This window comes from Erythrolamprus reginae, chromosome 1 (genome assembly GCF_031021105.1).
Source record: "Erythrolamprus reginae isolate rEryReg1 chromosome 1, rEryReg1.hap1, whole genome shotgun sequence".
NCBI classification, from domain to species: Eukaryota; Metazoa; Chordata; class Lepidosauria; order Squamata; family Dipsadidae; genus Erythrolamprus; species Erythrolamprus reginae.
Window position 1 is genome coordinate 217,100,544 of NC_091950.1, and position 20,928 is coordinate 217,121,471.

A 20,928-nucleotide genomic window follows, 5' to 3' on the forward strand; every position below is an offset into this window, starting at 1 on the left:
AGACACATACCTAATACAACATATAATTACAGCTACAAGAATCACAATAGCACAAAATTGGAAAAGAGACAATACACCAAATGAAAGAGAAATTATTAAAAAAAATTATGATTGTGCAGAAATGGATAGGCTCACCCAAAAACTTAAAAATAAAGAAGATTCGAGATTCTATAAGAATTGGGAAAAATTTTACGACTGGGTAAAAAATAAAAAACAAATGGAGAAAGGAAAGAAAAACAAGGAAATAATATAAAATGTAGATTAAATATATTAATGGATAGCGTAGAAATGGCTATACAAAACGTAAAACTCTGAATGGTTATATCGGATTATTATGAATATTTTGATCAATCCAATACGATCTCTTCTCAAGTGTAATTTAGAAATGTATTGATAAAAATAAAATAACAACAAAACCGCGGCAACCATATGCCGCCCAATTAACAATCTAAACTTTTTTTAGAACTATCATAGTTCAGTGGGGGGAAGGGGATGGGAGGAATACCCAGAAGACTTAAAGGATAATGAACTATAAAGATATAGTATTTCAGCTATAATAGGTTATGATTCTGATATGTATATTGATTAGACAAAGTGTAACTGAACAGAATAATTATATTATGCCCGTGGGTATATGTTATCATAATGTTATCAATTAAGATGTATCTTCCTCCCTTTGTATATAACTCTTTGTAAATTAATAAAAATTATTTTTTTTAAAAAAAAAAGAGGCAAAATGTGGGAATTCAGGCAGAAAGATGTGTGCAAAGAGAGGGGCACAGTGAGTCAGAAGAAGAGGATAGGGACTAGAAGAGAGACTTGCAAGTTAGCAAGGAGGACAAATAAAAGACCACCTTGCCCTCCAAAAATGTCCCAACAAAACTCTGCATCTAGCACTGGTTTTCTGTGTTACAATATAATATATGAAAACATCTCTCTTGCAGATGGATGATGGAGACAACTGCAAGAAAATAAATTCCTTCTTGCTACCTTCTCAATTTTCCTGAGAATGTTCAGTCAGCCATGTCTGAGCCTAATAATATGGGCTGTCATTAACTTCCCATGTAGCTGAATGGATCATCATTTCATGGCTCATTGGGCTAATAATTGGTGATCCTGTGTGCAGTGTTGTTCCCTTTCCACTCAGTTATTTAGACCTCTCCTTTATGGCACAACTTGACTAATTAAAAATAAGTCCTGCTACCAGATGGCGGATGAATGATAATTCTTTTTCTTCAGCTGAACAAGTCTGTAGACCTCTCTAAACACTTTCTCAGGGAAGGCAAAACACATTGTGTCACAAGCAATAAAATAGAATAAATTATATACATTCCTTTATACTCTTCATTTCTTATTCAACTATTAATAGACTTCTTTACCCAGTGGAAAAGTACAACAAATATGAAAGCAACATATTATGCTATTCAGATTAAATGAAAGTTTACAGATGGACTAGTCTGAAATTCTGCCACACTGATTGTTTGTTTGTTTGTTAGTTTGATTGATTGATTGAAGTTTGAGTAATATCCTACATTTCTTCCAGAAGCTCAAGATGGCATTGCCTAATCCCAACAACCCTATGTGGTTCAATAGCATCTTGTGATCATTGTAGTAGAAGGTAGACTTGTACCTGGTCCATGATGTAGTCTAACACCTAGTTTATACCACCTTGAGCAGTCAAGTTGTTTCTGCAGATGTGAAGCCTTGCTTAAGTGGCACTATTGAAACCCTGGAATAGCTCTGTCCATTAAAAAGCCATATTTTTCAGCAGTGTATCAGTAATAATTATATTTATTATTACGTCGTTCAAGCATGCAAGTACAGTGATACCTCATCTTATGAATGCCTCTTCATACGAACTTTTCAAGATACGAAACTGGTGTTTAAGATTTGTTTGCCTCTTCTTAAGAACCATTTCCACCTTACGAACCCGAGCCCGGGTGCGTGGGCTCTCTTATTGCGCGTGCACTCTCTTACTGCCACAGAGATTCCCCTGTCTTGTGACTGCCACTGCCAGGATTTCCTATTTGCTTGCCACCCCCGCTGGGATTCCCTGCCTCCTTTTGCTTGCACCTGCAGTCCCGAGGCGGCCCATTTCCCTGCCACTTTCTCCTCTAGCCCTCTGCTTCCTCTGCTCCCTGCAGCCACCCCATCTCGCTGCCAAAATCCCCCCTAACCTACCTCTTCCTTTGCCTCAAATCGCCTTCAAAATCACCCCTCCAAAAGCTTCTTACACCGCTCCAATTGCTCCCAAGATAACCCCTCCAGATGCTCCTTAAGCCACCCTAAATTGCCTCCAAAATTGCTCCCCCAAAAGCTTCCTATGCCACCCCAAATCGCTTCCAAAGTCTTCCAAAATCAGCTCTTCTTTCAAAATGCCTGGTTTCTCCTTGCTGCCTTTCCTCGCTCCATTTACCTTCATTAGGACCTCGATTTGGGTGGCATAGTAAATGTTTGCCTGGTTTCTCCTTGCTGCCTTTCTTCACTCCATTTGCCTTCATTAGGACCTCAATAGGGTGACATAGGAAGCAGCTGGAGGGGTGATTTTAGGAGCAATTTGGGACAACATAGAAGCTTTTGGAGGGGTGATTTTTGGAGTGATTTGGGGCAACATAGGAAGGTTTTGGAGGGGCGATTTTAGGAGTGATTTGGGGCAATGTAGGAGGGTTTGGAGGGGTGATTTTAGGAGCAATTTGGGGCAACATAGGATGCTTTTGGAGGAGTGATTTTTGGAGTGATTTGGGGCAACGTAGGAAGCTTTTGGAGGGGCAATTTTAGGAGCAATTTGAGGCAGCATATGAAGGTTTTGAAGGGGCAATTTTAGGAGCGATTTGGGGCAATCTTGGAAGCATTTAGAGGGGTGATTTTGGGAGCAATTTGGGGCGGTGTTAGCCTTCATTAGGACCTCCATTCCTTGCTTCTCCTCGCTGTCCATCTCCACTCTGTTAGCCTTCACTTTGTTCGCCCGCTGCTTTTTTTTTAAGCCTTAAATTTTTCCTAATGGGTTGGCACGCATTATTTGCTTTTACATTGATTCCTATGGGAAACATTGTTTCATCTTACAAACTTTTTTACTTGCGAACCTCATCATGGAATGAATTAAGTTCATAAGATGAGGTACCACTGTACTTAGCTACAGTCTTCAAAATAAAATTGATGTATAAGAGAATATTTTTCTTCTTCCAAGATGTAAACAATCAATTCCAAGATATTATTTAAAGTAATCTGAAATTTTGGACTTAGAATAGAAGAAAACTGAAGTTTAAATTGGTTAAGTTGGGAAGCAATAATGTGGATTATATCAAAGAAACTAGAAAGTAGCTCTGAATACTATATTTTATCAATGTTTATCCTGAAATCTTACAGTAACTTATCAGAAGGAACTATACAATTTCCAAACGATGTCAGAGACATGCCAAGGGCCATGGCAAAATATCTTCTCCTTACTTCCCCTGATACATATACCAGGCCACCCCATTTTCTTTAAGCATCAGAAGCATCACAATTATTGAGTTTCAAGAATTCTATACTCAGATTTTATGCCACCAGATTTCCAGTTACTTGACAGACACCACTGAGTTACTAAGGTGGAATCTCATTGGCAATCTCTCTAACACTAAATTTATTTCAAATCTACTTTAGCTAGCATGGATATTGAGGCACTTTACATCAGCATCTCCCAGAACTTCAAGTCACCAGGAACACCAATAATGATGTCAATACATTGTATCTTGCCAGCAGATTTTGTGAGTTTGTTGCTATCTTAACTTTGGCAATAACAAATCAGCCATTGGTAAATTAATAGCTCCACAATAGGCCATCATCTTGTAAAACAGTAAAGCAATGCAGAGATAGCCTTAAAGTATGAGGCAACTATTAATTAGGCAAGCATAAACTTAACCCAGCAAACAAGACAGGAGAAAGAAATAAAGATTGCCCCACCTTGACTTCTTCAGGAAGAGAGAGGGAAGGATAAATAAGGTCAGACCTTCAATATCTTGTCATAGCTCACATGAATAAAATAGCAGTTTTAATATCTTGTTTCCTGACCTGGTTTATTTCAAAGGCATGATATATTTTCAAGGCTGGTTGGGGGAAAATGCTTTCTCAACACTTATCCCTAAGCCCCTTCTTTACGTAAGAATGTTTGATGATATTTTCATCAGATGGAAGTATGGAAATTGATTTTTTCCATTGTGGCAATATCCTGGTGAAACCTTTGCCCTGTTTGTCACTGACTGCACCTAGATATTCAGCAAAGAAGTCAAAGTGTGAATGCAGAAAATGCTGTAAATCCTCAGTTACAGGCAGTGTTCCCTCTAATTTTTTGGGGGGGTGGGCGGAAAAGTATAGTGTCTGAGCGGCAGTCCCTTCGGGACTGGGCGGCACAGAAATAATAAATAAATAAATAAATAAATACATACATACTGTGTGTCTATAACAGTGAGCTCATAATAGGGCAACTCTATCAATATCAAAATGCCACTTAAATAGTTGAGCTAGTTTCAAACTAGATTTTGATTTTCTTTCTCTCTTCCTTACTCCCATTCTTTTTCTTTCTCTTTTCCTTCCTCTCTTTTTTCTATCTGTTTCTCTCTCTCCCTCTCTTCCTCTCTCTCTCCTTCCCTCTCACTCTTTCCCTCTCGGCTTCTGGGCAGGTTTGGAAAACTCTGAGTTGATGATGATTTTTAAGTGAGCGATTGCTCACTGCTCAGCTTAGAGGGAACTATGGTTACAGGATGCACCTCATGATCTTTTATGCTCTAAGAATTTTGTCAACTAGCTGACTGTAGTTTGGTGCTCTTTAGTTGCTAAGAAAATTCTCAATGAGATCCTTGAATAATTTCCAGGTGATTTTCTCTGGTTCGGTAGCAGATTTTCAAATTATTTGTCATATCTGATATGTGAACCAACAAAAATAACTTCCTTAATCTTGGCATTCTTGGAAACATCTATCTCAAAAAATGAAATTCCTAAGTTTGAGTTTTATATGAAGCAGAGATCCATCTTCGTTGATCAACAAGTGATTTGTAAGCCATTTTTTAAATGTTCTGGAACCGTGCATTTAGAGTGGCTATTTCTTTTTAATGTAATGCAATTTTCATATGTTCTTTTCATTCATTCAGCATAGCCAACAGGTACTGAAGAGTTTACATTGTCATTGTATTAAAACAAAAGATTTTTATAAAATGGTATGTGATGTTAAATTGCAGGTTATTTTTGTGATTTAAAATCTAGATGTGTCCAGGAAAAAATCTTCGTTGTCCAGTGAAATCTATAATAACACTCGCAAACAGAGATAAAAGAAAAAATCCATTTGTGTTTCCAGCTACCCTATTCAAAAGATTGTGCTTTCCTGTTTTAACTGTATTTAAAAAAACAAGCAACAGGGCAAATACCCAAATAGTAAATATGTCTTCTAAAAAATTTGAAAGTCAAGCATAAGAAAATTGAAAAGAGGGGGAAATAGTGTATATTTAAACAATCAGATACGATTATATAAAAATCTGGTGAAGAGCTACATAAGGAGTTACATAATTACAGAATGTCATTCTGATGTGGGGAAGTGTGAAAAGGTATTTAATACAGTTTGATAAAATGAACTGGTCACTTCTCTGAGTGATAAAGATTTTGGTTGATAATTCAATTTTCTGTTCAATTTTCTGTTTGTATCCTTTGTGTACATTGGTAACAGCATGGTGTGAAAAGGATGAGAAATGACATCCACAACCTCTTCTAAAATCCCAGTTCCAATATTCATTTCAGATATTCTTTATGGTGCAGTATCAGTAAAGGAAAATGTAGTTCAGTATAAAGTGTAATTATACACAAAGCTACAATAGGATGTACATGAGGGAATAAGTTCTTCGATCCTTATCAATTAATTCTTCAACCATCAAAGCCTAATGCTGTTGAGTTTTAATATTTTTTTAATGTTTCTTTTAACTTTGATTTCAAATAGCATACATTACTCTAAGTCAGTGATGACGAACCATTTTTCCCTCGGGTGCTGAAAAAGCATGGGTGTGCATTATCACGCATACGTGAGTGTCCACATCCATAATACAATGCCTTGGGAGAGCGAAAACAGCTTCCCACAACCCTGGAGGCCCTCTGGAGGCTGGAAACGGCCTGTTTCCCAATTTCTGGTGTTTCGTCCTCCCCAGGCTCCAAAGACTTTCCTGGAGCCAGGGGAGAGTAAAAACATCCTCTCCCATTCCCCCCCTCTCAGAGCATCTGTGAGAGCCAAAAATCTGCTGACCACACATACATGCACATTGGAGTTGAGCTAGGGCAACAGCTAGTGTGCTAGCAAATACGGCTCCACATGCCACCTATGGCACCTGTGCCATGGGTTCACCATCACTGCTCTAAGTGCTGGAAGAGCAGGCTAATTCTGCCAACTGCCAAGAGTTCCATTCTCACCAGCTCAAAGTTGACTCAATCTTCCACCGTTTCAGAGTCAGAAAAATGAGGGCCCAGATTGTTTGGGGCAATATGCTGACTCTGTAAACTGCTTTGAGAGGGCTGTGAAGTACTGTGAAGCAGTATATAAGTCTAAGTGCTATTGCTATGAATAAACTGGAAAGAGAACAGGCTAAAGAGATAGATTCCTGCAAATAGAACTGAAAATATTTTAGAATTTTTTTGAGAGATTGTCTAAAAAGGAGAGAGAGAGAGAGAGAGCAAATCAAATGACAATGTAAATTTTAACAGATTACATACTGGGTACATTTGATCTCTTGCAAAACAGGAAATAAATCATGTTGTTAAATGACAAATATAATTTCCCCCAAATTGTCTCATTAATATTTTTTGCCATAAGAGGGAGCAAGTGTCATATTATTGACGTGTGGATTTCAAGGAGCTTTTCTTTTGAAGTACTGTACTATTTTTTAAACCAGCTGATAATTCGTGTCTACTATTAAATTCTTTTTGCATCTAAATAAATTCAATCCAAATGTCATCCCTCTACTCATTTATCTAGCCTAACCACAAAAACCTTAACCACAAAAACACCTGCAAGAACACTTACAATGGGGAAAGATAGCATGATACCCTTCACTTGTGGGGTTGAATGTGACATGTGTTTGCTTCTCAACAGAGTCCAATTCTGAATTTGTTCTAAACGTGTCATGAATGGATGGGCCTTTGCTTGCCTGCTGGCGTTCTATTTGAAGGGAGCATTTGTGTATAGACACAGTATGGGGTAGAATCTGGCAGATCATGTCTGTAGAATGGGCTCTTGAAGAATATCAAGGCTATAATCTAGATTGAATTTTTTTTAAAAAAAACAGCAGAAGATAATAAATTTACAGTTATGGATCAAAGAGGAAAAGGACCGTTATACTTACCTGAACGGTTTTCTCGATGCACTGCAAGGAGAGTCCAGGATGGGTTATTCTCAGCCTGATTGGCTGGGACTGAGTTTAATTTAAATATTTAAATATTAGTCAGGCACCGCCCCCTTAGCCCTCCAGTCTAATAAGCACGAAGGAGCAGTAATGTCAAATTAAGGTTTATTAAACTTGGATCAACCCTCAAATTCTAACCAGAACAACAACAAATAAGTGACCCTGGTCCCAACAACCGGGTGGGTCTGGACTCTCCTTGCAGTGCATCGAGAAGACCGTTCAGGTAAGTATAACGGTCCTTCTCCAATGCACTTGCAAGGAGAGTCCAGGATGGGATATACCCAAGTTAGAGTCAGAGGGAGGGAGAAGGTTGGACCAGGGGTTCTGAAAATGAACACACACCCTGTAACACCCTCCTTCCAAAGGCCGCTTCCGAGGAAGCAAAGGAGTCTATCCTGTAATGTGGGACGGGGCTGCCCACGTGGCAGCTCGACAAATGTCCTCGAGTGAAGCCTGTGTCCTCCAGGCCGATGACGTGGCCGCACTCCTGGTGGAGTGAGCAGTTATCCCTTGTGGTATGGTAGTGTTCTTGGCAGATTAGGCCTCTGAGATACAATCCCTCAACCACCGGCTGATGGTTTGAGGAGACACCTTCTTACCCATCGTTCTGGTGGAGAAAGACACAAAGAGACCCTTGGAAGATCTGAACTCTTGCGTTCGACGTATATAGATTTTTAAAGCACGTCTAACGTCCAGCTTGTGCCACCTCAGCTCAGAGGGGTGGCTGCCGTGGGTGCAGAAGTCCGGCACCACGATGTCTTGTGACCTATGAAAATAAGTGTTCACCTTTGGAACAAAGGCTGGGTCCAATCGAAGCACCACCCTGTCTGGATAAAACCGGCAAAGGTCTTGTCTGATTGATAGTGCTGAAATTTCTGAGACCCTCCTGGCTGATGTAATAGCCACCAGGAAGGCAGTCTTAATGGATAGGAACCTCAGGGAGATATGTCGTAAAGGTTCAAACGGCGGACCTGTCAAGGCATGAAGGACCAATGAGAGGTCCCAGGAAGGAAATCTATGCACCGCAGAAGGTTTTAGGTTGGTCGCTCCTCGCAGAAAATCTCTGATCCATGGATGCTTCGAGAGGGAACGGCAGTGACTCCCAACGAGGACCGATGACAGAGCAGCGACGTGGCGTCGAAGAGTATTTGGGGCAAGACCCCGGTCCAGGCCCGCTTGTAAGAAGGAGAGCACCATCAAGGGAGATGCTCCCTGCGGGTCCACCTGCCTCTGCTTGCAGAAATCGGCGAACGCCGCCCAAGTATTCTGGTATAACCTCCTGGTGGATGGTCTGCGGGCTGCCTGCATAGTGTCTATGACTGCCTCCGGCACGAGCTGGGTCCTCAGATGTTCCCGCTCAAGTGCCAGACGGTCAGCTGCCACCAATGAGGCTCCAGATGACGCATTGCCCCTTGTGTGAGGAGTACTCGATGATCCGGAATTCTCCAGTAGGCCGAGATCGAGAGTTCCACCAAGTCTGCGAACCAGATGCGCCTCGGCCAATAAGGAGCTAGAAGGAGAACCTCCGCTCAGTTGCAAAGAGGTCTAGTATAGGCTCACCGAACCTGCTGACCAGCTCCTGGAAGATCGTGGGGTCGAGGCACCACTCCCCGGGATCCAGAGTCTCCCGACTCAACCAGTCCGCGTAAACATTGTCTACCCCCGAGATGTGTTCCGCTGAAATAGAGGCCAAATTGGCCTCTGCCCACCGTAGCAGGGACTCCGAATCCTTCATTAGGCGACAAGATCGTGTGCTGCCCTGCCTGTTGATATGGGCCCGGGTAGAAACATTGTCCGTGAGGACCAGGACGTGACGCCCTCGCACCATGGGGGCGAAACTCCGGAGGGCCAACGAGACCGCCTTCAGCTCCAGGAAGTTGATGTTGGTGTCCTGTAGGTCCCGACGGTCCCATAAGCCCTGGGCCATCTGAGAGGCAAGGTGGGCCCCCCATCCCGACAAACTGGCATCGGTCGTCAGTGTGATATGTCATTTCGTCAGATATGAGGATCCCTTGTCCAACGCCGGAGAAGTCCACCAGCCTAGCGAGCTGCGAACCCCCCTCGGAAGGAAAATCCTCCTGTGTAGGTGGCTTGATTTTGTCCTTTGGAAAGGAAGCAGGAACCATTGCAACGGTCTTAAGTGATGTCTGGCCCACGGTACTACCTCTATACAGGATACCAGGGTCCCCAAAATCTTTGACAGGAAAGAAAGTCTCGGGAACCTCTGACCGTTCAGATCCCTCAAGAGTCTCCTGATGGAGGACTGCCTCTCCGGGGAAAGGGAGACCATACCCTGAGTGGTATCGATGATGGTCCCCAGGTGAGCCAGCCTCCTCGTGGGCGTCAAGTGGCTCTTGTCCCAATTCACTGTGAAGCCATGGCGTTCGAGAGTGCTGATGGTCAATTGCAGATCCCGATACACCTGGTCCCTTGTCTTTGCCAGTATAACAATGTCGTCTAGGTACGCCATGAGGCGTACCGACTGCTGTCGCAGAGAAGAAGTGAGAACGTCCAAGAGCTTTGTAAATGTTCTGGGAGCGGACGAAAGCCCAAAAGGCATTGATCTGTATTGAAAGTGGATTCCACTCAGACAGAACCGAAGAAACCTCCTGTGTGGAGAGACTTCCGGTTTCGCTGAGGATCGCAGCGGAGTCTCTTGGCAGGGCTCTGCCTCGAGACCCCTCCAACCCTCCCAGAGGTCGCCCCAGCGCGATCGGATCGAGTCCGGATGGCTCGATCCTAGAAAAGGGGATTCCCCTCTGCCCGGGGAGCCATCGCCGAGGCTCCGGGACAGAGGGTTCATCCTGCAGCTCTGGTGCAGGGAGCACCGGTCCTCCTCCAAGAGGACACGGCCATTGCGATCCCACCTAACCAGTGGGAAGCAAGAAACATCAAGAGAGTAAAAAGCAGAGAAACTGAACAACTCTATTTGAAAAAGGAATATTGCCAAAGAAGCTACAATTAAGGTAAAAAAATTTCTATGTTCCATGGTAAACAAGAAGTTTGAAAAACAAGAAAATTGAATCGGAGTTTAAACGAAGGCGAAAGAGAAAGTTGTTAAAACAACATTGTATCCAGGCGCGAATTAACAGCCGGAACTTATTCTAACCACTTTCACTTGTTTTGAACTGTTAAATTTTTTCAAACAAGGAGGTCCAGAAGATTTTAAAATGAGACATTAAAGGATTTATTATTTACAAAATGATATTATTTGGTTGAAAAAACTTTATTTCCTTTTCTGAAGCATTTGGTTACGGAATATTGTAAAATGAAGTCCGGGCTGGGATTTTTCTAGCGGAAGGACCAGGACTGCTCACTATCTACTTACAAACTTTGAATAAATATATATAAAGAAAAAAAACTCTTTTCCTACATTTGAGAACTTTAAAATTTGGATTATTTAATCGACGTTACTTGGATTATTTTGTTGGAGTATTTCCATTGGATTTCGTTTGGATTAATAGCGGTTTTGGATTAACAGCATTTTCGTTGGATTTATAGCGGAGAGATTTTTTCCTGGGCTGTGAGAGACGGACCGACTTCATTTTAACTTCGTGAAATTAAACTGCATTTGCTTGGAAAAAGTTTTATAAATTTTTTAAAGACTATACCTTTCTTCAAATAACGGAATACCTTTGCATTATTCATTAAGGTGTTTCTGACAACAAATTAGATCTTCAATCAATTGGTTTTTTTTTCTCTTTTCGCGTTTTCCCTTTGATAATTTTAATTCTTGAATTTTAATTCTATATCACATTATATTACAATTAATCTTGGTTCTGTTTATGCATTGCTAAATTTTCTTTTGGTCTTTGGTCTCCTGTCCCTCCTAATTGAATAATAGTCTTTAACTCTGATTGCCCCCTTTCTTCACATGTTTTTATCCTCCTTCCCTCTTTGCTGACTCTTCCTTCTTATTTTTGCTGCTGTGTTAAACTAACCTTTCCTCCTTCTTCCCCTTTTCTTCTTTACATCTTCTTGATATAAACTTTGACTAGAGTAATAAGAATTAATAAGTTGAGCATTAATTAGATATATTTTATATTTTAAGTGTATTTGAAATTTAGCCTTTTATTTGAATTAGAATTTTTATTGCTATTAATTAATTGCTATCAATTTAGTATAACTGTTACTGAGGGCCTGGAATTTATAGAATCTGTTTACATATTGCCAACATAAAATAACACTAAATTTAAATCTGAAAATGTCAAGTACTTCCACTCATACTAAAACAATCAAGAAGCAAACAACTGTTATTTCTTCCCCGCAAAGTTCACCACATCCATCCCCTGCACAGCAGACTTTATCTGCAACTATGTTCACCAAGGAAAAGGACAAGGAGAAACAACCATCTCTGGCTTCAATCCAAGAGACATTAACTACATTAAATGACTTTATGTTAAAATCTCAACAAGATGCAACACAACAGAGAGATGAAATTAAAGCAGAGATGGCGGAAATGAAAGTCGATACAGGTGAAATGAAAGACCAGATGAAGGAGATCAAGCAAGCCTTGCAAGATAATGAAGTACGAATGAAGGCAGTGGAAGAAAAGGCGGAAAAGGTGGAGAAAAGAATTGGTCACTTGGAGGACAAAGCTGCTTCACGTTACAGAGGGTATGATGAATCAATCACACATCTGGAAATGCAACGTGCGTCATACGGACTTCGATTTCAAAACGTAATAGAAGAAAAAGATGAAGATTTAAAGGCCATTATGGCTGACATTATTGGGAAAATCCTCCAGGTGGACCCAGATGACATAAAAAAAGAAATCGATGAAGTCTTCAGAATTTCTAACAGCTATATTCGCCGTTTTAATCTTCCACGAGAGATTCACATCAAATTTGTAAGAAAAAGCATGAGAGATGATATATTGCATTGGTCAAGAGCGGGACAATTACAACACCAAGGTAAAGAAATAAAAATATTAAAACAAATTCCGAGACGTGTTCGAGAGACTAGAAGAGATTATCATTTCTTGACCAAACTTCTGATTAAAGAAAATATAACTTTTCGTTGGCTTATTCCACAAGGTCTATCATTGACATGGAAATCAACGAGATATAAATTGGAGAATCTAGACCAAGCAAGAGATTTCTATGAAAACAGTGGAATATGCGAAATGGAACAGATAACAAAAGAACTGGAAGCAATGCAGGCCGAAGCCATGGGGGCATTTGCTCAAGCGGAGGAGCAGGACCAAGGGGCCAGAAGAAAGCAACCTCAACGCGAAACCAAGAAATACAACAAATGACCACATTGAGAGATTTAAAAATCTTTTCAGTAAATGTCAATGGACTTAATGAACCAAAAAAAAGAAAACAAATGTTTTCCAAAATTAAGAATCAAAAAGCTCAAATTGTGATACTCCAAGAAGTACATATAAAAAAGAGTAATCGGAATTTATTGTTAAATAATAAAATTGGAAAGATGTATGCTGCATTAGCAGACCAAAAGAAAAGAGGAGTGGCAATGTATGTTGAGAGTTCTATAAATTCCAAACAACTATATAGTGATGATGAAGGTAGAATTTTGATTGTCCAGATTGATATTGAACCCAAATCGCTTGCTATTGTTTCTATATATGCCCCAAATGATGACCAAATTGCATTTTATGAAAAATTACATCAAAAAATTTTAGAATTAAATTTGGAAAATATGTTAATTATTGGAGATTTTAATGCCATAACAAATAGACAATTAGACCATTCGGGGGTGAAGAAAAGTTGTAAAAAGAAAAAAAAGAATTTATTGCCCTCAACTTTTCAAAAAATGAAAGCAGAATTGCTATTGAATGATATATGGAGGGAAAGGCATCCCCACAGTAGGCAATATACTTTTTACTCAAACCCCCACAAAATTTGGACTAGAATAGATATGGTGTGGGCCCCCAAAACAACAGCAGAGTATATACAAGAAGTAGAAATAGATGTTAATACTTGGGCAGACCATAATCCAGTTATAGTCTATATGAGAAATATTAAAAAACATCGTAATTGGCAAATGAATAGAAATATTTTGAAAGAGAAAGAATATAAAGAATGGATTGAAAAGGAATTAAAAATATTTTTTGAAATCAATAAAAATACAGACACCACCCCTCAGAACTTGTGGGATGCAACTAAAGCATACATAAGAGGATTAACAATATCCTATACTGCAAAATATAATAAAGAAAGAAAAAGAAAATATGAACAATTAATAAATGAATTAAAACAACTAGAGTTTCTATCACAACAAAATGTGAAAAATAAAGACTTGGGGAAAAAAATAAATTTAATTAAACACAAAATTAGATTACAAGAACAAAATCAGATACTGGAAAAAATAAAGAAAGCTAAGCAACAATATTTTGAACATGCCAATAAATCAGGTAGATGGTTAGCATATAAACTGAGAAAACAGAGACAATCTAAATTAATTAGACAATTAGAAGATAAAGATGGAATAATAAAATATGACCCAGAGGGAAAAGCAAATATAGTTCAAAACTTTTTTAAAGAATTGTATAAAGATGATAATATTGAAGAAGAAGCCGTATTTAAATACCTAGAGAGTGCAGAGTTACCACAAATAACAGAAGAGCAACAAGAAAAGATGGAGAGTCCAATAACAATGGAAGAACTCCTTATAGTTATTAAAAAGCAGAAAAACAACAAAGCCACGGGGCCGGACGCTATTCCAGCAGAGTGGTATAAAATAGAAAATGAAGTATTAAGAAATAATATGCTCCAAATTTTTAATGAATGTAGAGTAGATGGTAAAATTCCTAAATCATGGTCGGAATCCTTGATAACTTTAATTCACAAACCAGATACACCAAAAGAAAAAATTAAAAACTATAGACCAATATCTTTATTGAATGTAGACTATAAAATTTTTATAGCAATATATGCAGATAGACTGAAAAATGTGATAAATAGCAAAATTCACTCAGACCAAAATGGTTTCCTTCCAGGTAGACAAATTAAAAATAATCTTAGAACAATTATTAATGTATTAGAGTACTATGAGCAACATTCAGATAAAACATTATCCTTAATGTTCCTAGACGCTCAAAAAGCTTTTGATAACGTGAATTGGACATTTATAAAGATGCAATTAAATAAGATGAGATTCGGCCCCAAATTTGTTAATTTAATAGATGCTATTTACTCAGAACAAACGACAAAAATTATATTAAACAATGAACAATTAGAAGCGTTTAAAATAAATAAAGGAGTGCGGCAAGGATGTCCCATATCACCTCTTCTTTTCATTATGACTTTAGAAGCACTCTTAATAAAAATAAGATCAGATCCAAAGATAAAAGGTTTAACAGTTAGAAAAGAGATATACAAAGTCCAGGCCTTCGCAGATGACTTGACTTTTATAATGGAAGATCCGTTAGTCACAGCACCAAGATTAATCCAAACAATAGAACAATATGGTAAGGTGGCAGGTTTGAAAATAAATAAAAATAAAACAAAAATTATAACTAAAAACATGAGTAAAATTCAAGAAAGTAATTTAGAATGTATTACTGGAATGCAAATAGTTAAAAAAGTAAAATATTTGGGAATATGGCTAACAGCCAAAACAATAACATTAAAAAATGATAATTATATAAAATTAATTAATGAAATTAAAAAGGATCTAGAAATATGGAACAATTTAAAAATATCATTTTTGGGAAGAATTGCCACGATCAAGATGAATATCTTACCTAAGGTATTATTTTTATTTCAAGTGATCCCAATTAATCCAGGGGCCAATTTTTTTAAAAACTTAACAAATGTGGTTAAAAAATTTTTATGGCAAGGGAAAAAGGCAAGAATTAAGATAAATATGTTAGAAGACATAAAAGAGAGGGGGGGGGTTTGCGCTCCCAAATTGGAAACTATATTATCAGGCAGCCGCTTTAACATGGATTAAAAATTGGATAACTTTAGAGGACATGAGAACATCAATATTAGAAGGACATGACCTCATGCTTGGCTGGCATGCATTTGTGTGGTATGATAAAGATAAAAACCATTCTTACTTTAAAAGACACACGCTGAGAAAATACTTACTCGATGTCTGGAAAGATATAAAGAAAAACCACTTTTTAACAATTCCAGATTGGGTTACCCCCTTGGATGCAATAATACACCCAAATTCCATTAATGATACAAGAAATATAAGATATAAAGACTTGTTAGACAATCAAATGAAATTGAAATCTAGAATTAAATTACAAGATGAAGGGATACAAATTGATTGGTGGCATTATGCACAGATTAGATCCAGATATCAGAAAGATAGTATACTCTACATATTTAACAAAAGTAAAAACCTGTTAAGTGAGTTAATCACTAAAAATCATAACAGAGTAATTGGAAAAATATATAAATATTTGATTACCCACAAGAATATTGAATTAAAATTAAAAGATAGTATGATACATTGGTGTAGAAACATAGGTAAAGAAATTGATTTAGATACATGGGAGAAAGTTTGGATGTGTAACTGGAGGATGACAAAATCAGTTTCTTTGAAAGAGAACCAAATTAAAATGTTTTATAGATGGCATCTCCCACCAAGTAGATTAGCAAAAATGTTCCCAAAGACATCACCTCTGTGCTGGAAATGCAAGAAAGAAATAGGATCCTACTACCATCAATGGTGGACATGTAATAAAGCTAAAATGTACTGGAAAATGATAGAAAAAATGACAAAAGAAATTACAAAGCAGAAAATAGATTTCACCCCGGAGTTTTGTTTGCTAGGAATTACTAACCAAAATTATAAAAAAGAAATTTTGTACTTGATTATACATATTTTTACAGCGGCAAGGATTATATACGCGCAAAATTGGAAAGGGGAAGATATCCCCAAAGAAGAGGGAGTGATTGCAAAAATATTAGACTGCGCGGAAATGGACATGATGACAAGACGCTTGAATGAACAGGAAGAAACCAAATTTTACGCAACATGGAACAATGTTTATGAATTGGATAGATAAGAATAAAAAAATAAAGAAAGAAGAGTAGCAATAAGTATAGATATCTTAGATGATTTTTCCTTATTAAGATTTATATTAGATCTAGTTTATATAGATAGAATAGAAATTTGTTTTTCCTAAAGATTTTTCTTGACTTGAAATTAATTAGAAATTTTTATATGACACTAAATTTTCTTACTAGATATTTTTTGTATTAGTAGTATTGAATTAGATATTCAATTGTGTATTCCTTTTTCTGTATCTGCAATTATACTTTTGAGAAGAGCAGGGATGATACATCCCTACATTGTATGTTAAATGTTTGTAAGTTTGTATGTCATTTTAAAGAAAATTAATAAAAATATTTGAAAAAAAAAAGAAAAGAAACCTCCTGTGTGGTGGGAAGATGGGAACGTGCAAGTAAGCCTCTTTGAGGTCGATCGACGTTAAGAAGTCCATGTGACGGATAAACGCGAGGATGGTTCTCAGCGAGTGCATTTTGAAACGTCTGTACCTTACATAGATGTTCAGTTGACGCATGTTCAGAATCAGTCTGACCCCTCCGGAGGTTTTGGGCACGAGGAAAACTGGAGAATAAAACCCCGTACCTCGTTCTCCTGTGGGAACCTCTTCGATGGCCCCTATCTCCAGGAGATGAGAGACCTCTTGGTGAAGCAGGTTCCTCTTTTGCGCATCCAAGGGGAGCTGACAGGTGACGAAACGTTGGGGAGGAAGGTGAAGGAATTCGATCCGTAGACCCTCGGCCACAGTGGTCGCCGCCCAGGCGTCCGAAGACAAACTGGCCCATGGTTCCGTGAAGTGAGCCAGCCTGCCCCCTAATGGAAAGGGGGTGAGGGAGTCATTTATTCTTCCTGAAGCCCCTCCCAGCTCCTCTGAAGGGTCTGCATCCCTGATAGGGTCTGCCACGGTCTTGAGTAGTTGACCTATCTGACCGATAAGACCCTTGGTTGAAGGAGCCCTGGAAGTAAGGCCTCGATGCCTGGGCTGTGCTCGAGGAGGGCTCCGAGCAAAAGGGCTGGCGCCTTTGATATGGAGTGAATCGTCTCTCCGGTTTCTTTGACCTTGGCATAACTTTCTTTTTGTCCTTATCCTCGATCAACACGTCGTCGAGGACCTCTCCAAAGAGCTTGCCACCCTTAAACGGTGCTGAGGCCAAGCTCCATTTGGACTTGATGTCCGCCTGCCAGCTGCACAGCCATATGAGCCGGCGGGAGGATACTGACGAGGCCATGGCCCTGGCCGCGAACTTGGCTGCATTAGCCGTCGCATCTGCCGAGAATTCGGTGGCCGCTAGGATTTTATTTAGATCCTGGCGAAGGCGTCCGTCCTCAGGATCCACCCTGGATTGGAGCTCCTTAATCCAAAGGAGAGTAGCCCGGTTAAAAAAGGAGGCCGCAAAGGAGGCCCAAATGGCCCAGGCCGCCCTCTGGTGGGTCTTGCGCACTAGATTTTCGGCCCTCTTGTCCTCAGCCCTTAGACTCTCCTGAGACTCGGAGGGGACCAGGGCATTGGAAACTAAGCTGGTGACTGGCTTGTCCACCACCGGGAACGTTAACAGGTCCTCCATTTGCTGGTCAAAGGAGTACAATTTGCGGTCGAGGTTAGACGGGCCCTGTGCCGCTGCTGGATTCTCCCAAGGCCTCTGAACCGTTTCCAAGAACAGATGCGAGGAGGGAATGTCCACTGTCTCTTGGCTCGGCAGTACGAAAAGGCCAGCCTTAGGTTGGGATGAAGCGGGGGCATCTGGTTGTCCGCCCTCCCCTGCCTGCTCGATGGTGAGCTTGGCCTTATTGAGGAGGACCCTAAACAGGGATGATTTGAAGAGACCTGTGAAGGCAGGTTGTTCCGGGGGGTGTTCATCCCCCGACAGGTCATCCTGTCGATCGCTATAGTCACCTTGAATGGAATCCTCCTCCTCCATAGACCCAGTCATAGAGTGAGAGGCTGGGGCAGTCCAAGGATCCCTAGATCTTGGTGGGGGAGGACCCGCCAAAGCATGTGGTTGATGTGCTCCTGTCTCAACTCCCTGGGAAAATGCATTGGCGATCAGATCTTGCAGGGCCTGTGGCATGCTCTGCCAAGTGTCTTGAGCGGTGCGCAAACCCGCTGCTGTCGGGGTGAAGGTAGATGACTGCGCTGAAACATGGTGAGAAGGGGCGCAGGATTAAGGCAGAAAGGTGCCAGGCCACATGGTAGCTTGCCTTCCCCAGGTGCGTGCCTCCGAAGGGTTAGGCTGTGTAGGCCTCTCTGAAGACCAGTCCCTTTCAAAAGCCGAGCCTGCTACCCCTGCTGGAATCACGGGGGAGGCTGGCGGAGGCGTGGGGCCAAAGGCTCTAGTTGGTATTGAGGCTTGCTTCTGTGAGGCCTCCAACTGCCTTGTCACCAGGCCAGAAGGAAAAAAACCCGAGGGAGAACTCTCCACAGGGCTAGCACGGCCCCTTTACCAATTGGCTATATTCCCTGTCGGTTGACGTCGCCATGGCAACCGTCTAACAGTCTGAGCGGAGCTGCTGCTCCGAGCGGAAATCGGGACGGGTGCTAATAGACCAGCAGGTCTATTAGCACTCCTCCTCCGCCCTGGCCTGCTGTCGGAGGGCTGGCCCTCCGTTGCCGTGACAACCGCCCCTGCGGTCTCGTCGGGCAAGCAATTAGGCCTCAGAATCGGGCGGGAACTCTTCTCTCCGTTCCCGCCCTTATACTGCCCCCCCCAAGATGGCGACGCTCCGTGCCGGCCTTATCGAACTGAGGGATTCCCCGGCAGGACTCGATGCGAGCGGCAAGAGGTGGAGGGGGGGGTTTCCTGTCGGGGCTCCTGGGGGTTGTTCCTGGCTTCGGAATCCCGATCTTCAAGCGGCATATTCGCCATGGGGAGCAGGCCCCCCATAGCGGCAGCCGACCGCCTTTCCACCAGGTGCCACCGCGGAGGTAAGCGACCCGGGTGCTCCTCTGGGACCCTTCAACAGGCCTCTTTGCCTGTTGAGAGGAGCTGCAGCTTAGGGGGGTTAAACCCACTGGAAGTAATAACCCCCGCTGCTAATGTGAAGCCGCCCCCTGTGCCTGAAAGAAAGAAAACACCAAAAAAAATTATTACAAACAATACTAAGAAATTTATCAATAAAATTAACCCTATTAAACTAAGTTTAATAGGAGAACTAAAACTCAAAGTCCCATTACTGCGACTGAGTTTTTTAGACTGGGGGGCTAAGGGGGCGGTGCCTGACTAATATTTAAATATTTAAATTAAACTCAGTCCCAGCCAATCAGGCTGAGAATAACCCATCCTGGACTCTCCTTGCAAGTGCATTGGAGAAAGGATATTTTATGGAATGCGGTGTTTTACGAGGTGTATAAACAATACCTACATAGTATGAGTAGAGTATCTCAAAGGAAACTAACATGGCATTCATTTTCCCATATCTGGCAGTTAATAAAACAGTGCACTTAATTTATACAAAAAAAGGTCTGTGACTTGAATTTTATATATACTCTAAGTAATGCTTTAGGTAAACTTAAGCAGCTAAATATTCCTGCTAGAAATACTAAATGTTCATTTTTCCACTACAATCCAATATCAAAATACAGTGGTACCTCTATTTAAGAATGCCTGTACTTAGAACTTTTCTAGATAAGAACCAGGTGTTCAAGATTTTTTTGCTTCTTCTTAAGAACCATTTTCTACTTAAGAACCCGAACCTGGAAAAATTTCCCAGGAAATTTGAGAGTGGCACGATGGCCCGACCAGTTTCTTGCCATTCTCCCTACCTCGGCTGACAGAGGAGCCCTTTGGTTACACTTAAGGAGGCTTTGACAGTCCAGAGTGAACGAAGCATTTTCCTTTCTCTGGGCGCTTGGACAGGGAATAAACCTCTGCAGCACCCAGAGAAAAGATACGCTCCCTTCACTCTGGGCAGCCGAGGAGTCACCAGAGCGAGGGAAAGGCGCCGGCTACAAACTGAGCAAGCGAATATGGGAAGGAAGAGGCAGCAGGTAGCAGCAGCAGCAGCCAGTGTATGGGAGGCAGCCTTGCGCTGGGTGTATGGGAGGCACGTGCTCCTCCTCGCTGCCTCAGAAACTCTTTTTTAAAAAGCCTTAAAGTTTTAGATTTTTTTTATTCCCCTCACCTCACCATCTTCCTTCGGCAGTAACTGTCCCCCTCCTCTTCTTCCTCCTCCTCCCACCCAAATTCCAAGCTTTTATTTCTTTCCTAATGGGTTTGCACACATTATTTGCTTTTACATTGATTCCTATGGGAAAAATTGCTTCTACTTAAAAACGTTTCTACTTAAGAACCTGATCACGGAATGAATTAAGTTTTTAAGTAGAGGTACCACGGCAGTTCTTTTACTGTGACTGTAATAACAGATAATAGTGTTAAACTATTTCAGAATCATTTCTGTTTTAGACAGCAGAAGAGATGTAGTCATGAAGCTATCCTACTGATCTATATTGGATAACGGCATATTTCTTGTGGGATTCCTCAGGGGTCAGACTTCACCCCCCTGCTATTTAATATCTACATCAAAC

At 40.7% G+C, this 20,928-nt stretch overlaps 1 protein-coding gene across 1 annotated transcript in view; it reads right to left on the reverse strand.

Annotated features, from left to right (window-relative positions):
* Nucleotides 1–1,211: 1,211 nt before the first annotated feature.
* Nucleotides 1,212–20,928, reverse strand: part of IKZF2 (IKAROS family zinc finger 2) — a 270,987-nt gene continuing 251,270 nt past the window's right edge. The window contains exon 9 of the mRNA XM_070732188.1: nt 1,212–1,268. Coding sequence (XP_070588289.1) covers nt 1,236–1,268 — 33 coding nt within the window. The 3' untranslated portion in view covers nt 1,212–1,235. The remainder of the gene's footprint in view (nt 1,269–20,928) is intronic.